The sequence below is a fragment of the Elgaria multicarinata genome, chromosome 23, assembly GCF_023053635.1.
Source record: "Elgaria multicarinata webbii isolate HBS135686 ecotype San Diego chromosome 23, rElgMul1.1.pri, whole genome shotgun sequence".
Classification (NCBI taxonomy): Eukaryota; Metazoa; Chordata; class Lepidosauria; order Squamata; family Anguidae; genus Elgaria; species Elgaria multicarinata.
The window spans coordinates 608,510-621,146 of record NC_086193.1 but is presented as its reverse complement, the minus strand read 5'-3'; the positions used below and the strand labels follow the sequence as shown (position 1 = coordinate 621,146).

Here is a 12,637-nt window from a genome sequence, read left to right as displayed (position 1 = left end):
TGGTTTTCTGGGAATCCTCCAGAGAGACACTTGATCTTGACTTCTGCGTGTTAATTCATGCCCATGTTTTATGTTGAGATCTGTTGGCTGAATCCATAAATTGATGGATGGACAGACGGACCGACTTCATCACTAACAACTCTGGACCACAGGAATGCAGCTGCTCAGCATCAGATGGAAAACATTAGGGACGGAGGCACAAGGTGAACATTCCCAAGGATAAGGCCTCATCGCTTTAACGAATGTACAAAAAGAATCATGCCCAAAGTAGATACAAGGGTGGAGAAAGCATGCCTTTGCTAAACCTGAGGTGCTCGAACCGGTAGGCAACCCTTGCTTCAAGTTGCGTTATCAAATATCAGCTGGGGGGAAATGTCTCATGGGCATCTTCTTAACCGGGTTGTTTCTCAACAGGTCTAGCTGCAGGGGAGGCAGCAGGAACAGGCCAGGTGGGGAAATTGCTGCAAGATAACACGAGAGTTGGCTTCCTTTAACTTGAGCCCATTATTCCGTGTCCTGCACTCTGGGAAGATCGAGAAGAGATCCTGGCCCTCCTCTGTGTGACCACCTTTCAAGTATTTGAAGAGTGCTATACGGAGTCGGTCCATCTAGCCCAAATAGGGCTCTAGAGCTTTTCCAGCACTACCTGGAGTCGCTGCTGGAATCGAACCCAGGATCGCTTCTGCAAAGGTGTTGCAGTCCCAACATCTGACGAATTTCTACCCTTGCTTGAACGAGTGACAGTTCAAGCTTTGGGGAGGGGCAATATTTTTGTCTTTGCACTCAGGGCTGTTTTAGTTGCAGGTATGTTGCTATAACAAGGAACTGTTTTTTAAAAAAACAAAAACTAGGGTCTTAACGGTGGGCCTATTCTTGGTTGGCTGGTGAGTCTTCTCTCATGGTGATGGTCTAGGCCAGCCTTCTCCAAACTAGTAGGTGCGCTCAACTACACCTCCCAGAATTCCCCCAGCCTGCCCTAAATGCAGGATCGAGACCCCGCAGGGCACTTACGCGGCCTCACATAGCTTCGCATCTGCTTGAAAAATCCAGCAGAACCAGAAAGATTATCTCGCCGCCTTTGACAGCTCTTGCCGGTCAGCAACCGAGATTAACGTGCACACAATGCAGGAATGACGTAGGCCAGCTACCTCCAGGTGCTCTGAACTACAGTTCCCATCATCTCAGGCTGTTCAGGCTGGAGCCAATGGGAGCTGGAGTCCAAAACACCTGGAGGATGTCAGTTGACAGGGTCTTGCACCTGACCCTGACGGTCAGGGTAGGAAGGGGGAGCTTTTTCCATTTGCATTGGGAGGATCTGGGGCAGGACGCAAATTAACAGAAGCATGTATTTGTTTGAATAAGACATTCATTGCCTGTGAAATTCAAATCCGCCCTAGACATTATTTCCAAATCTGCACAGATAGCTATAAAATTAGCACAGGCAGATTCTATGCAGATTTGTCTTCTCCTCAGAGCCTGGGACCCCAAACCTTTTCTTTTGGGGACCCACTCATGACAACAGGTTAAACCTAGATTTAGCCATATTTTGAGCAGAGCCAATAAGATGAACGGTACGTGGCCGTCAGGACAAACCCAAGGATGCATCGCGATGCGTGTTTAGGCAAGAAAAAAGTCCCACAACTCCTAGCATCCCCCAGCCGGAATGCTGGGAGTTGTAGGCCTTTTTTCTGACTCAACATGCCTGCGTCTCATTTGGGCTACTCTAAATCCGGATACAACCAACCCTTTATCCGTGCCGTACTTCTTGTGAGCATAAGATGCCTCTGTTGGTCTCCGCAATAAATCCCCGTGTCGAAGAGGTGCTATGAAAATACTCTTGTGACTCTTTTTGCAGCAACACCTTAAACAAACATGTATTCTGGAACATCTCCCCATGGAAGGCACCCAATTTACATGTCTGATGTAAAAAGAAAAATACACTCCAGGGCAAAGTACTTTGATGACCCACCCACCCCAAACAACCTCTCCTGCCCGACCCTTGAAAATGTCCCCAAACAACGTGCACAGCTGCACGTCTACTCAGAAGCAAGCCCCATTGAGTCCAATGCCTCCGCCTCCCAGGTATGCCTACAGGGGTTTGCTGCCTCCGTTGCTTTGGCTACAGCACAGGAACCCCTGGAGAACTAATCCGATTTCAACCGGCTTCGGTTTGATATATTGTTCTCTGAATTGAAAACAACACTGCTTTCTCTCTGCTATATATCTACGTTAAAAAATAAAATACAGAAAACCTTTAGGTGTGTGCCAATTCTATTCTTTTATAGAAAGAGAGGAGGGAGTTTATTATTGATATTAGTATTAATAATATTGTACGCACAGCCTCTCCCCCATTTATCTCTTAACACTTATGGATTCCTTTCTTTCTTTCTTTCCAGAATTTCTAGACCGCTCTATAGCCTAAAGGAGCATTCAGAGGAAAGGGTGGGTAGAATATCAAAATACGGAATTAAAATACTTAAATTATACCAACACAACCACGTTGTGTTTGTTCCCTTCCAGCAGGTACACTTACCTTCTCTCTCAATCTCTCAATCTCTCTCTCCAGGAGCACCTGAGCGTTTTTCCAACCCCACCTCACACACCTGGGCTGGCCTTCCACTGAGCAGGTAGGTGCAGCTCAAGAAGGCGGAGTCCAGTGATCCCACCTGTTCAGTACAGGTGAAGCAGAATGTCAGAAAGAGAAGGGGGAGGTGCCTTGCCAATCTCCCTCCCAAGGAGGAATTCAAGAAAACCAGAAGGATAACCTGGTGAAAGGCAGGAAGGCTATTTCGGAGCATCAGCTGCATGTGCTATTTTTCTCCTCTCCCATTTTTAAAGTAACTGTAGATTCCAGTTCAGCCCTCTCCATGTATTGGACTTCAACTCCCATCAGCCACAGATAGTATGGCCAAAGGTCAGGAATACCGGCATTGTTGTCTAAAACAGGGCTAGGCAGAAGGTAGTTGTTTTGGGACAGAAACTCCCCAAAGTCCCAGGACAGTCAACACTGAGGGATGCTGGGAGCTGAAGTCCAAAACTAGTCCCTTTTTACCCCTGGGCTAAAACAGCTGGAGAGCACCAGTTGGGGAAACTTATTTTAGTTTCAATTTGTTGTTGGGGAGGGTGTTAATTCCTTTGTTCTTTCTTTCTTTCTACTTTTTGTGTGTGTTTCGGTTTTTTTGGGGTGCAAAATATTTTTTATCTTATTAGCATTCATCTTAATAATGGAAGTCACATGTGGCAGTTCATTTTATTGTTTTCTGCATCAAAAACAGTCTTCGGACGTTCACATCAGTCTGTACTTCAGAATAATAACCCCTTAATTCATTTACAGGGCAAACCTATGCACGTCTATCAGCTCAGAAGTCTGTTCAATGGGGCTTTACTCCCAGGACTCCCAGACTGCAAGAGATTTACTCCCAGACTGCAAGAGATTTACAATATTTGGCTCCAGTTCCGTTACAGCTCAATTTGAAAAAGTAATTTATGTTGGAACTTGGAGAACTGTATCCGTACATGACCTTAAGGCACAGAGAATTCAACGTGGGAGGAAAAACTCCGTTGTGTTCAGAGGCCCCAAGACAGGGTCCAAAACCGGACACTGAACTGGGGCCGAAAATGAAGCCGAAGCCAGCGTGGACGAGAAAGGAAACACTTCATACGTTCATTCTCAAAATTCTGCTCTGTGTTTTCATCAGTTGAGGGTTCCACCGGCACTCTCCAAACCCATCCTGTAGAAATTCACCTCAGTCTCATCCAGGTGGATATTCTTACCCTCCTCATCTCCTGAGGTCAGCGCCAATACGTTGCCTCTCTCCACCCATCGAACAAACAGCACGCCAAGCTACGTTTCGACGCGGCCTCCTGCGCTCTCCGGCTGTGGCTCTTTTGAGCCCAAAGACTCAAACAATACTTTCCTGTTCAACTTGTGCAACTCGCCTGCTTGTGTTGAAGGTGATCTTCCTGTGTATGTATTTTGTTTTGCCTCCTCGCTCCCTTCATTGCTTGGCCTAACCTGGTTCACGAACACCGTGATCCCAAAAGGAATACCGCTCGGGACACCAGCCAGGTTGGACCACGGTTTTAAAAGCAGAAGAGCACTTTATGTTTGCAAGTGGTTTATGTCCAACCTTGTAGGAAACCCCCAAAGAGGCATTCCTACGGTCACTTTTAGCTTATTTTAGGACCTCGTAAAACCCTAAAATAGGAAGAAAATAACTTTGAAAAAAGCCTAACGCACGTATTTTTGAATTGACTTATACGTTTGATTGTTGGATGGCTTTAAAAGGGGGCTTGATAAATTCCTGGAGGCGAAGGCTATCAGTGGCTACTAGCCCTGATGGTTGTGTGCTATACCCAGTATCCGAGGCAGTAAGCCTGTGTGCCCCAGTTGCTGGGGAACATGGGTGGGAGGGTGCTGTTGCACCATGTCCTGCCTTGTTCATCCCTGGTCGACAGCTGTGGGAACAGAGTGCTGGAATAGAAGGACCCTGGGTCTGATCCAGCATCAGGGCTCTTCTGATGTTCTTACCTGGGAACATGGGAAAGTATTTTTGAAGATCAAAAAAAAGAAAAGAAAAAAGGTGTTTTTCAATGACTGTTTGCCAGAAGCTACGTAAACTCAGAGGAAAAGAATTTTTCCATTGTCCTAAAATAGCCAAATAACAAAGCAGTCAGACAGAATTCATGGCTAATTGCTGCCCCCTGAAACCTGCTAATAATACCCTGCAAAGGTTTTAGTCTTACCAGGAATGTTTCAGGTCAGATCTTGCTCCTAATTTAAGAAAGTAAAATGAACACCAGCATGCGGGAGGTTATCTGTGGCTTGTTCAAAAGAAAATGCCACCAAATGGATTTGGGCCATGCAATGCGGCCCAGCTGCATTTTGTAGCATTACAGCTGATGAGACGGAGGGACTACTTGGAGCAAAGACCTGAACGCCTCGCGTGAGTTAGGAAAGCTCCAATGGTTCAGAGGGACACCTGTTGATATCCTGACTGGAGAAGGATGTAAAGCCTTTAGACAGATCTGACTTATTAGAACTCACATGACGTGGACTTTGGTTTGGGTATTCAAAAGCCTTCTCTCTTGGCTAACGCCACAGGCGAAGGAATACGTCGGCAAGGGATCGGATGGATACATTCCAAAACCAACCATTACGTAGGTAATCTCCTTCTTCTCCTTTGCCTCCCTGTTCCCTCCCCACCTCCAGCCTTGCTCTTTCTCCCCCCTCAACTGAGCGGAGGCTTCTGGCTCCGATTTCAGCGGAGGTGCAAATCCATGCCAGGTTTGTCCAAACCAGCCAGAATTCTAAAGGCGCTGTCTACGGTGCTGAACTTCAGCACCTTGGAGAACTCCTTTAGCCTCTGAAGAAACTCGGAACGGCTGCCCAGCCCCACTGCCTGGTCTCCATGGCGTCGACCCCTTTCTCTGTTCCATGACTAGCTGCATCCTCCCTGGGAGCCATTTTGTGCTAGCGCCCGCAGCAGTTTCTCAAATCCCCAAATGTGCCCACGAGTTCCAAATGGTAGGGAACCCCCTGATCTCGGATCAAGCCAAAATTCCTTCCAAACCTGCCCTACCGCAATCGCAAAAGCATGGCGAGGACTTTGGCAATAGGGGTAGAAGCATTTAACATTTACCTTTCTTAAGGCTGCAAGGTTTAAACGAATACCTTCTCAACAAGCACAGGCAAGAATGGAGACCTCTCCCCTGGCTATCTACATTAGATGGCGCTTCGGCTATTGGGCGGTATAAAAATGCAATAAATAAAACAAATAAATGGAAGAGGTGGAGGATAAAATTCCAATTCCAATTCCCCATTCCTGAATGCGTGTGACATCTTTCGATAAGTGGCACTGCTACACCACGTTATTGTATACTTGGGTACATTAACTTGTTTGGGGGTCTTGATCAATTAAAGTGATTAATTTTTAAAAAAGGAACTGATTTGTTTATTATTTATTTATTAGAAAAACAAGTGGTATTATTATTATTATTATTATTATTATTATTATTATTATTATTATTAAAAGAGCAACTTTCCCACGGGTCTGTGCCCTAGCAGCTTGGAAAATGCGGCCGCTGCCTCCAGGCTCCGGAATGCAACACTTGCGGCTCAGGGAGCAGACGAAGTCGGGAGGACAGGCTAGAATGAAAACAAGAACGAAACGAGACGAGAGAGAAAGAGGGGAAGGTAGTTCTTCAGTGCAAATCGGAGCTGGCCTTTCCCGTTCCGCTCGTGGATCCCACGGCGGCCGACGCACCCACGGCCTCGTCCCGGGGCTGGGCGGGGGTCGCCGGACCGCCCCAAAACACGGGCCACGCTTCCTTTCCTCCAGCGTTTAAAATCCAGGCAAAACGCAATAATTTAAAAACACACAACTAGAATCCTTTCTGCCTCCCGGCACACTTTAAAAACAAAGCGAAGAACACGAGACCCGGAAGCCGAGGGGCGTTCAGGAGCCGGCGAGGTAAATTCCTGGGGGAGGAAAGAGGTAAAGGTGAGTTCCCGGAAACTCCGTGGAAGGCACTGCTTTGCGGAATACACTATGTACATTGATGGTGCTATATAAATAAATAAATAAATAAATAAATAATAATAATAATAATAATAATAATAATAATAATAATAATAATACATCCTGGGGTTTATGCGATGCAGGATGGGACCTTGAATACCCCAAGCCTGAGGGGGGGGGTTGTGGGGCAGAAGGTTGGTTGGGTCGCAATTTCAAAAAATAAATACAAACCAAGCGTCTGCTTTTTTATTCGTTCTATTTCGAGTATTTGCAGGCCGACTTTAAGTTTGTGGTGGTGTGTGTTTTTAAATCTCTCTTAAAGCAGCTTCTGATACTTAATTTAAAACAGAAATCACGACGACGACAATAAATCATCTTCCAAAGCGAAGTTTAACCTTTGATCATTCGGAGGGAAATACAGAAAAGGTGAAAGCAACATATCCTAAATTATCCTTCTCCAATCCGGCAGCCTCCGGGGTGGGTGGGGTTGGACTACATGTCTCATCATCCCCAGATGATGGGACATGTAGTCCAACCCCACCCACCCACCCCGGAGGCTGCCGGATTGGAGAAGGCCATCCTAAATACACGTGATGATTTCTTCTTGCTGAGCAACGGTTCGTGCGGTACGGACTTTAATTCCATATGTCCAGGTTTCTGTTTTGATATTTTGCACAGGCACCTCTGGCCTAGAGTTACCCCATCTTAAAAGGGTATTAAAGGTGGGTGTTTCTGGCTCCGCTCCAGATGTACGCTCTCTCTGTGTTGTTTTGTCTTTCTGAAGGAGCAGCTGCTGTTTCCTGGGATCTCTGTCTCTGCAACGGTCTCTCTCGGTGTGTCTGTGCGCCTCTGTTTTTGTCTGTGCATCTGTGTTTGTGTCTGTGTATTTCTCTCTGTGTGTCTCTTTCTGACCCTTTCTGCACAAGGCATTTACTGTATGCTCATGATTCCTCACTCACAATAGTTTGCAGCTACTTTGCATGACCTCCTCCTCCTTCAGCGCCTCTCCTATTCTTTGCAAACTTTATAGCAGTTTTTTTCCCCCTAATGAAAAAAACCTCCCATTTCTCTGAACGGTGGCATGAAATCCTGGTGTATTTGCACAATTCCACTATACCACAGTGCCATCTAGTGGTTGTGTAATGGAACACATAGAAAGGCAGAAAAAGAAAAAAAACCCGGGGGAAACCATGTGAAAAGGAGCTGGTAACAACCTGGGGCCGAGGAGAGTACGGACTCTGCCAAAACAGGTTGGGGGCAGTCAGGTCTAGTGGTTGGAGTGGGGAAAAGAAGGTTGGGCCATGCAAAGAGAATGAATTTCTACAGTCCTTCTCTGTTACCTGTGGCAAACCTTTTCTTCACAAGGGACATCCGGTACCCACTGCCAACCAGTTCCACGTCCGCACCGGAGACGGTGCTGCCCTCACTGGTGAACTGGGCCGCCACTGGGCTGGGCTTGCTGGGGCCGTTCAAAGGCTCCCAGCTGGCCAGAAGGCGGCCAGAACCTGGAGAAGGAAGAAGAGGATGCAGAAGTAAACACTCAACGGAAGTGCCCACGTCCAGCTCACTGCCCGCAAAGCCCAGAAAGCCGTCGCCTACCACCGGTTCTTTGAGGAGGCGAAGAGGGAGGAAACGGAGCCCACCCCCAGGACGTGCAACTAAAAATCGCCCCCCTCCAGCCCTCACCTCCGTGGCCTTGAGTCGCAGGGACATCCAGTAGCCGCCAAAGCAGACGTTTCTCCTCCAGGTTCCTGCAGAGGGAACGAGAGAGCAGGTTGTGTGGACCATTGGTCCACTGAGCTCAGTATACGTTACCCTAATTGGCCTCTACGGCTCTCCTGGGTGGTTTCAGGCAGAGGGTCTTTCCGGCGATTGAACCCTCAGCATGCAAAGCTCTAGCATGAAGCTACGGCCCTGCGCCCAAAAGTAACGCTTCTAGTCCTCATGGTTCTAACTAAAGGGCTGATTCCAATAGGAACAGAGGGAGTTGCCTCATCCCAAGCCAGGCCATTGGTTCATCAAGCTCAGCCTTCCTCAACCTGGGGCACTCCAGATGTGTTGGACTACAATTCCCAGAATGCCCCAGGCTGGGGCATTCTGGGAGATGCAGTCCAACACATCTGGAGCGCCCCAGGTTGAGGAAGGCTGGGCTCATTACGGGACCTTTGGCTGGAGACCTTCCAAACTTGGGGAAAGGGGCGTGTGGCCAAGGGGTGGCTTCCTGGGGCAGCCTAGAGGGCCGGATTTGGTTCGCGGCCCTGGCGTCCTGCACTCCCGCCACCTGAGGCTCAAGGGCTAGCTCAAACCCTGGAGCGTTTAGCCGACGGAGAAAATGACCCCTCAAAGATCGCCAGGTTTCGGTCAGCGAAGGGCTGCGGGGGCTTCGGTTCCGAGGGTCAGAAATAAACCTGACGCCGGACACGTGACAAAGGGCCTCGTGATGATTGACGTCGACGGTCCTGAGGATACATTTCCATTCTTTAGGCTAATGAGACCTCCCTTCCGTTCCCCTCCGCTGATGGTCGGTCGTTATTGGATTAATCGCTTTGTTAAACAAATCCAGAAATTAGTCTCTTTGGGTAAACAAACCCAGAATTCAATTGCTTGTTTCCTTGGATTCATCTGGGTGTCATTAACTTTCCCCTCGCTCTCTTCTTAATAATATTATTATTTCCCTGTGGCCGATCTTGGTCCACAATGTCTTCCAGCTGCCCCCAACCTGGAACTCCCCAGCTGGGTCAGACTGCAACACCCGTCAATGATGGGCATTGTAGTCCAACATTTATATCGATTGGTTCTTTTATGCTGGTTATATTTTTGGTACGCTCCTTGCTAAGAATATCATGAATGTAACAGAGTTGGGGTGGCAGTCAAATCTAGTGATGAACGTACTAATGTAACTCAACAGCATGAAGGAATCTATAGGGAAGAAGACAGAGTGAGGAAGATAGGAGTTTCCCCAGGGCCTCTCTACCAGGCCTGCTGAAAGTCTAGCACATTTTTTTCCTCTTCCTGCCCATTGCTTTTTCCTCGTGCGTCATGTTGTCCTGGAATTTTAGGAAATCGCTGATTTTGCCTTAATGGGCTTGCTGGAAAGACTATTGAAAAAAATGCTAATCCACCTTTTAAAATAATGTCTTACTATGAAATGCAAATGTCAATTGTTTAATGACAACTAATTAAGGACTTTAAAATGTAAGTAAGTAAAAATTAATCATTCTATGAAAGGAAAATACAGAGGGCCAAAAAGTTATTTGAGTCATGAACAGCCGCAAGACGGCTTTCTTCCAGATCAAAAGTGTCCTTAAAGTTTTAGCTTATCAGTTAATCAGCAAAACACTGCTGTACTTCGGTTTAATTAGTAAACTTTAAGAAATGTCTTTGCCAAAGACATATATCAAGATTAGTTGTATGTTTAAGTTTTTGCATCTTGTGTTTTGATCCTGCAAGGTTCTTTCAGAAGTCAAGACTGTCAGCCTTAGATGTATGAAACAGGAAATATGGGCAGTGAGGTTATACTTTAGAAACTGCATAAATAAACATGGTCTGATTCACAGTTTCACAATTGCGCCCTTGTGGCTGTTAAATACATATATAACTTTGCTTTGTCAATGTCCTTCTTTGTTTCAGCTGTCAAAGGGAACAGAACCTCCTAAGGAAATTGACAAGATGATACAGGATGATTTGGCCGGCGTTCACATTGACAGGTCAGGGAAAGGGGATGAGATCCGCCACTTAGCCAGGTGGTCCCCGGATCTGGACCGTACCAGCAAGCTTCCGGCCGCGGCTGGACGTTGGCTGCGGGCTCCTCAATCGGCAGAAGGACCTGGACGTTGGTGAGGGTGGCCGCGGTGGCGAGAGCAGCCGCGTTGTAGCTGTAATCCACGCACACCCGGGTGGCATCGGTTGCACACTCCCAGTTCACCGACAACTGCAGGGGCGCCCACGCTTGGCCTTGCTTGGAGTACTGGATTTGGGGGTGGGAGAAGAGAGAGAGGAATCCACAAGAGTCAAATGGTCAGGGGGTGCAAAATATTCTGGGGCGCTGTGCTTTTTGCCTCGGGGCACCGCTCCCAACCTCGTTTCGTTTGTTCAAAAAAATGTCGCCAGCCATCGCAAAAAAATCCCCAACCCATCCCCACCATCCCAGGTGATTTGCAAAATTTCGGGGGGGGGGGGACACCTAAAAATAGGAGGACTAACGCAAAGAGCCTGTCCAATCCTGAATGAGCCAAGCAGCCTGGATTCAAAGGAGGCGTTTTTATTTTGTTATTGCGACTGGCACAGCCAAGATGGTGGACTAGAGAGAGCAACATTTCCCTGACCTGAAGCTTGCAGGTGTGTTTGGACTGCCCAAGGGCTGCTGGCTGGGAATGATGGGAGATGTAGTCCATCCGGATAACACCAGGTGGGGGAAGCGTGGGTGAGTGTTGGGCGAAAACTGGGTTCAAATCCATCTCGAGCCGTGAGATTCGAATGTTCTACCCCCACCTGGCCTACCTCCCAAAAACAATTTTAACGGATTCGTCTGCTCAAAGCTGCAAGACGCTCGGCTCTTTCCCCGGAGACAGTCTCGAAGCTTGGCGACCCTCAGCTCTAACCACCAGGCTTCATCGCTTTGGCCCGCCCGCCTCTTCCCCTCCTGCGGTCTCTCACCTGGTATCTGAGCAGGGTCACGTTGTAATACGGGGCAGCTACTGGTTGCTCCGATTGCTTCTGCAGCTGGGCTGTGAGCGCGGCCATGTTGAGCCAGAAGTCTTTGCTGGTGGGGTCACTCTGGGAGGCGTCACTTGATGGTTTTGGGATGGTGGGAGAGAGAGAGCCATGAGGACCACCCAGCCGAGGAGAAATCCCCCGTTCTTACAGCTACTGGGACCGCTCCAGTTTTGACCACTGCAACCATCTCCAAAGTCTTGCCTCGATTTCCTCCTGTCCATCCGGCACGACAAATCTATCCGGCACTTTCATCGTTTCACCGCCCAGCATTTTATTCTGCAGGCCCCCTTTCCCCATAAAACGCGACCAAAGCGGCTCCCGGCACCGTGCGGAAACAGGAAGGCGAGCCGAGGTGCCCATTGCAACCTGGCGCCGTTCTGACAGTCAACATCCCAAACCATTCATTTCGCGAAGGCTAACCCTTTGTTTGTTTTGCTTTTATGAAATTTTATGTCATTTCGAAATAAAATGGACAAAACAAAGGCAGCAAAAAGAACACATGCAGCGATAAATCTAGATCACTAAAGGAACAAAGGGATTCACTAGTTATCATTCTTAGTCTATATCCGATATGCTTAGGGAATATCTATCTACACCAGCCTTCCTCAACCTGGGGCGCTCCAGATGTGTTGGACTGCAACTCCCAGAATGCCCCAGCCAGCTGGCTGGGGCATTCTGGGAGATGCAGTCCAACACATCTGGAGCGCCCCAGGTTGAGGAAGGTTGATCTAAACGAAAACGGTCAAGTGAAAGTGTAAAAATACAATTTATACAGCGTAGGACAGGAGTGGGTGCGAGTTTGTGTTATTTTGAGAGTGTGTGTGTGAATCAGAAAAAAATACAAGCAACTGTACTTGGATGGAATTTGATCAAAAGTTTGAAGAGCGTCAACAAAATAAGTAAATTGAAACCATGGTGCCATCGCATAATTTTTAAAGTTAGAAGTCCTTGCTCGCTCACCTTAAGACATTTCAAATTCATTTCAAAAGAGGCAAGATCAACCCTGAGGACACAATATAAACATATAATTTCATGATAAAAGGCCAGAGTTAAGTCAAGTTGGTTCAAGTGCTACGAAGCCAGGAGATTGGAAGCTACGGCCGACGCCCGATCTGACGTGTCCCGTGATCAGAAATGACGTTGTGCAACGTCACACATCGTGGTTGCTCACAACTTGCCCTCCATGCACCCACACTTTTCCTGGGTCTTTCAGGCCCAAATCTCGATGGGGAGATGGGACCAGCAAAGATGCCCCACATTGTCCTGGCTCTGACAGTGAGAGGGAGACCTTTTCTAGCAGTAAGTTTCGGTGCTTCATATGGTAATATAGGACCAGGACAATATAGGGACCAACTTCGCTGACGAAGGAAAACTTGAGTGCATGGGGGGTAAGTTTTAAG

The 12,637-nt window shown here is 47.7% G+C and overlaps 1 protein-coding gene across 1 annotated transcript in view; it reads right to left on the bottom strand.

Moving 5' to 3' along the window:
* Positions 1 to 5,949: 5,949 nt before the first annotated feature.
* The window catches only part of FCHO1 (FCH and mu domain containing endocytic adaptor 1), a 33,672-nt gene continuing 26,984 nt past the window's right edge, over positions 5,950 to 12,637 (bottom strand). The window contains exons 24-28 of the mRNA XM_063147212.1: positions 11,178 to 11,310; positions 10,289 to 10,488; positions 8,208 to 8,272; positions 7,862 to 8,026; positions 5,950 to 6,481 (exon numbers count right to left, since the gene is read on the bottom strand). Coding sequence (XP_063003282.1) covers positions 6,459 to 6,481; positions 7,862 to 8,026; positions 8,208 to 8,272; positions 10,289 to 10,488; positions 11,178 to 11,310 — 586 coding nt within the window. The 3' untranslated portion in view covers positions 5,950 to 6,458. The remainder of the gene's footprint in view (positions 6,482 to 7,861; positions 8,027 to 8,207; positions 8,273 to 10,288; positions 10,489 to 11,177; positions 11,311 to 12,637) is intronic.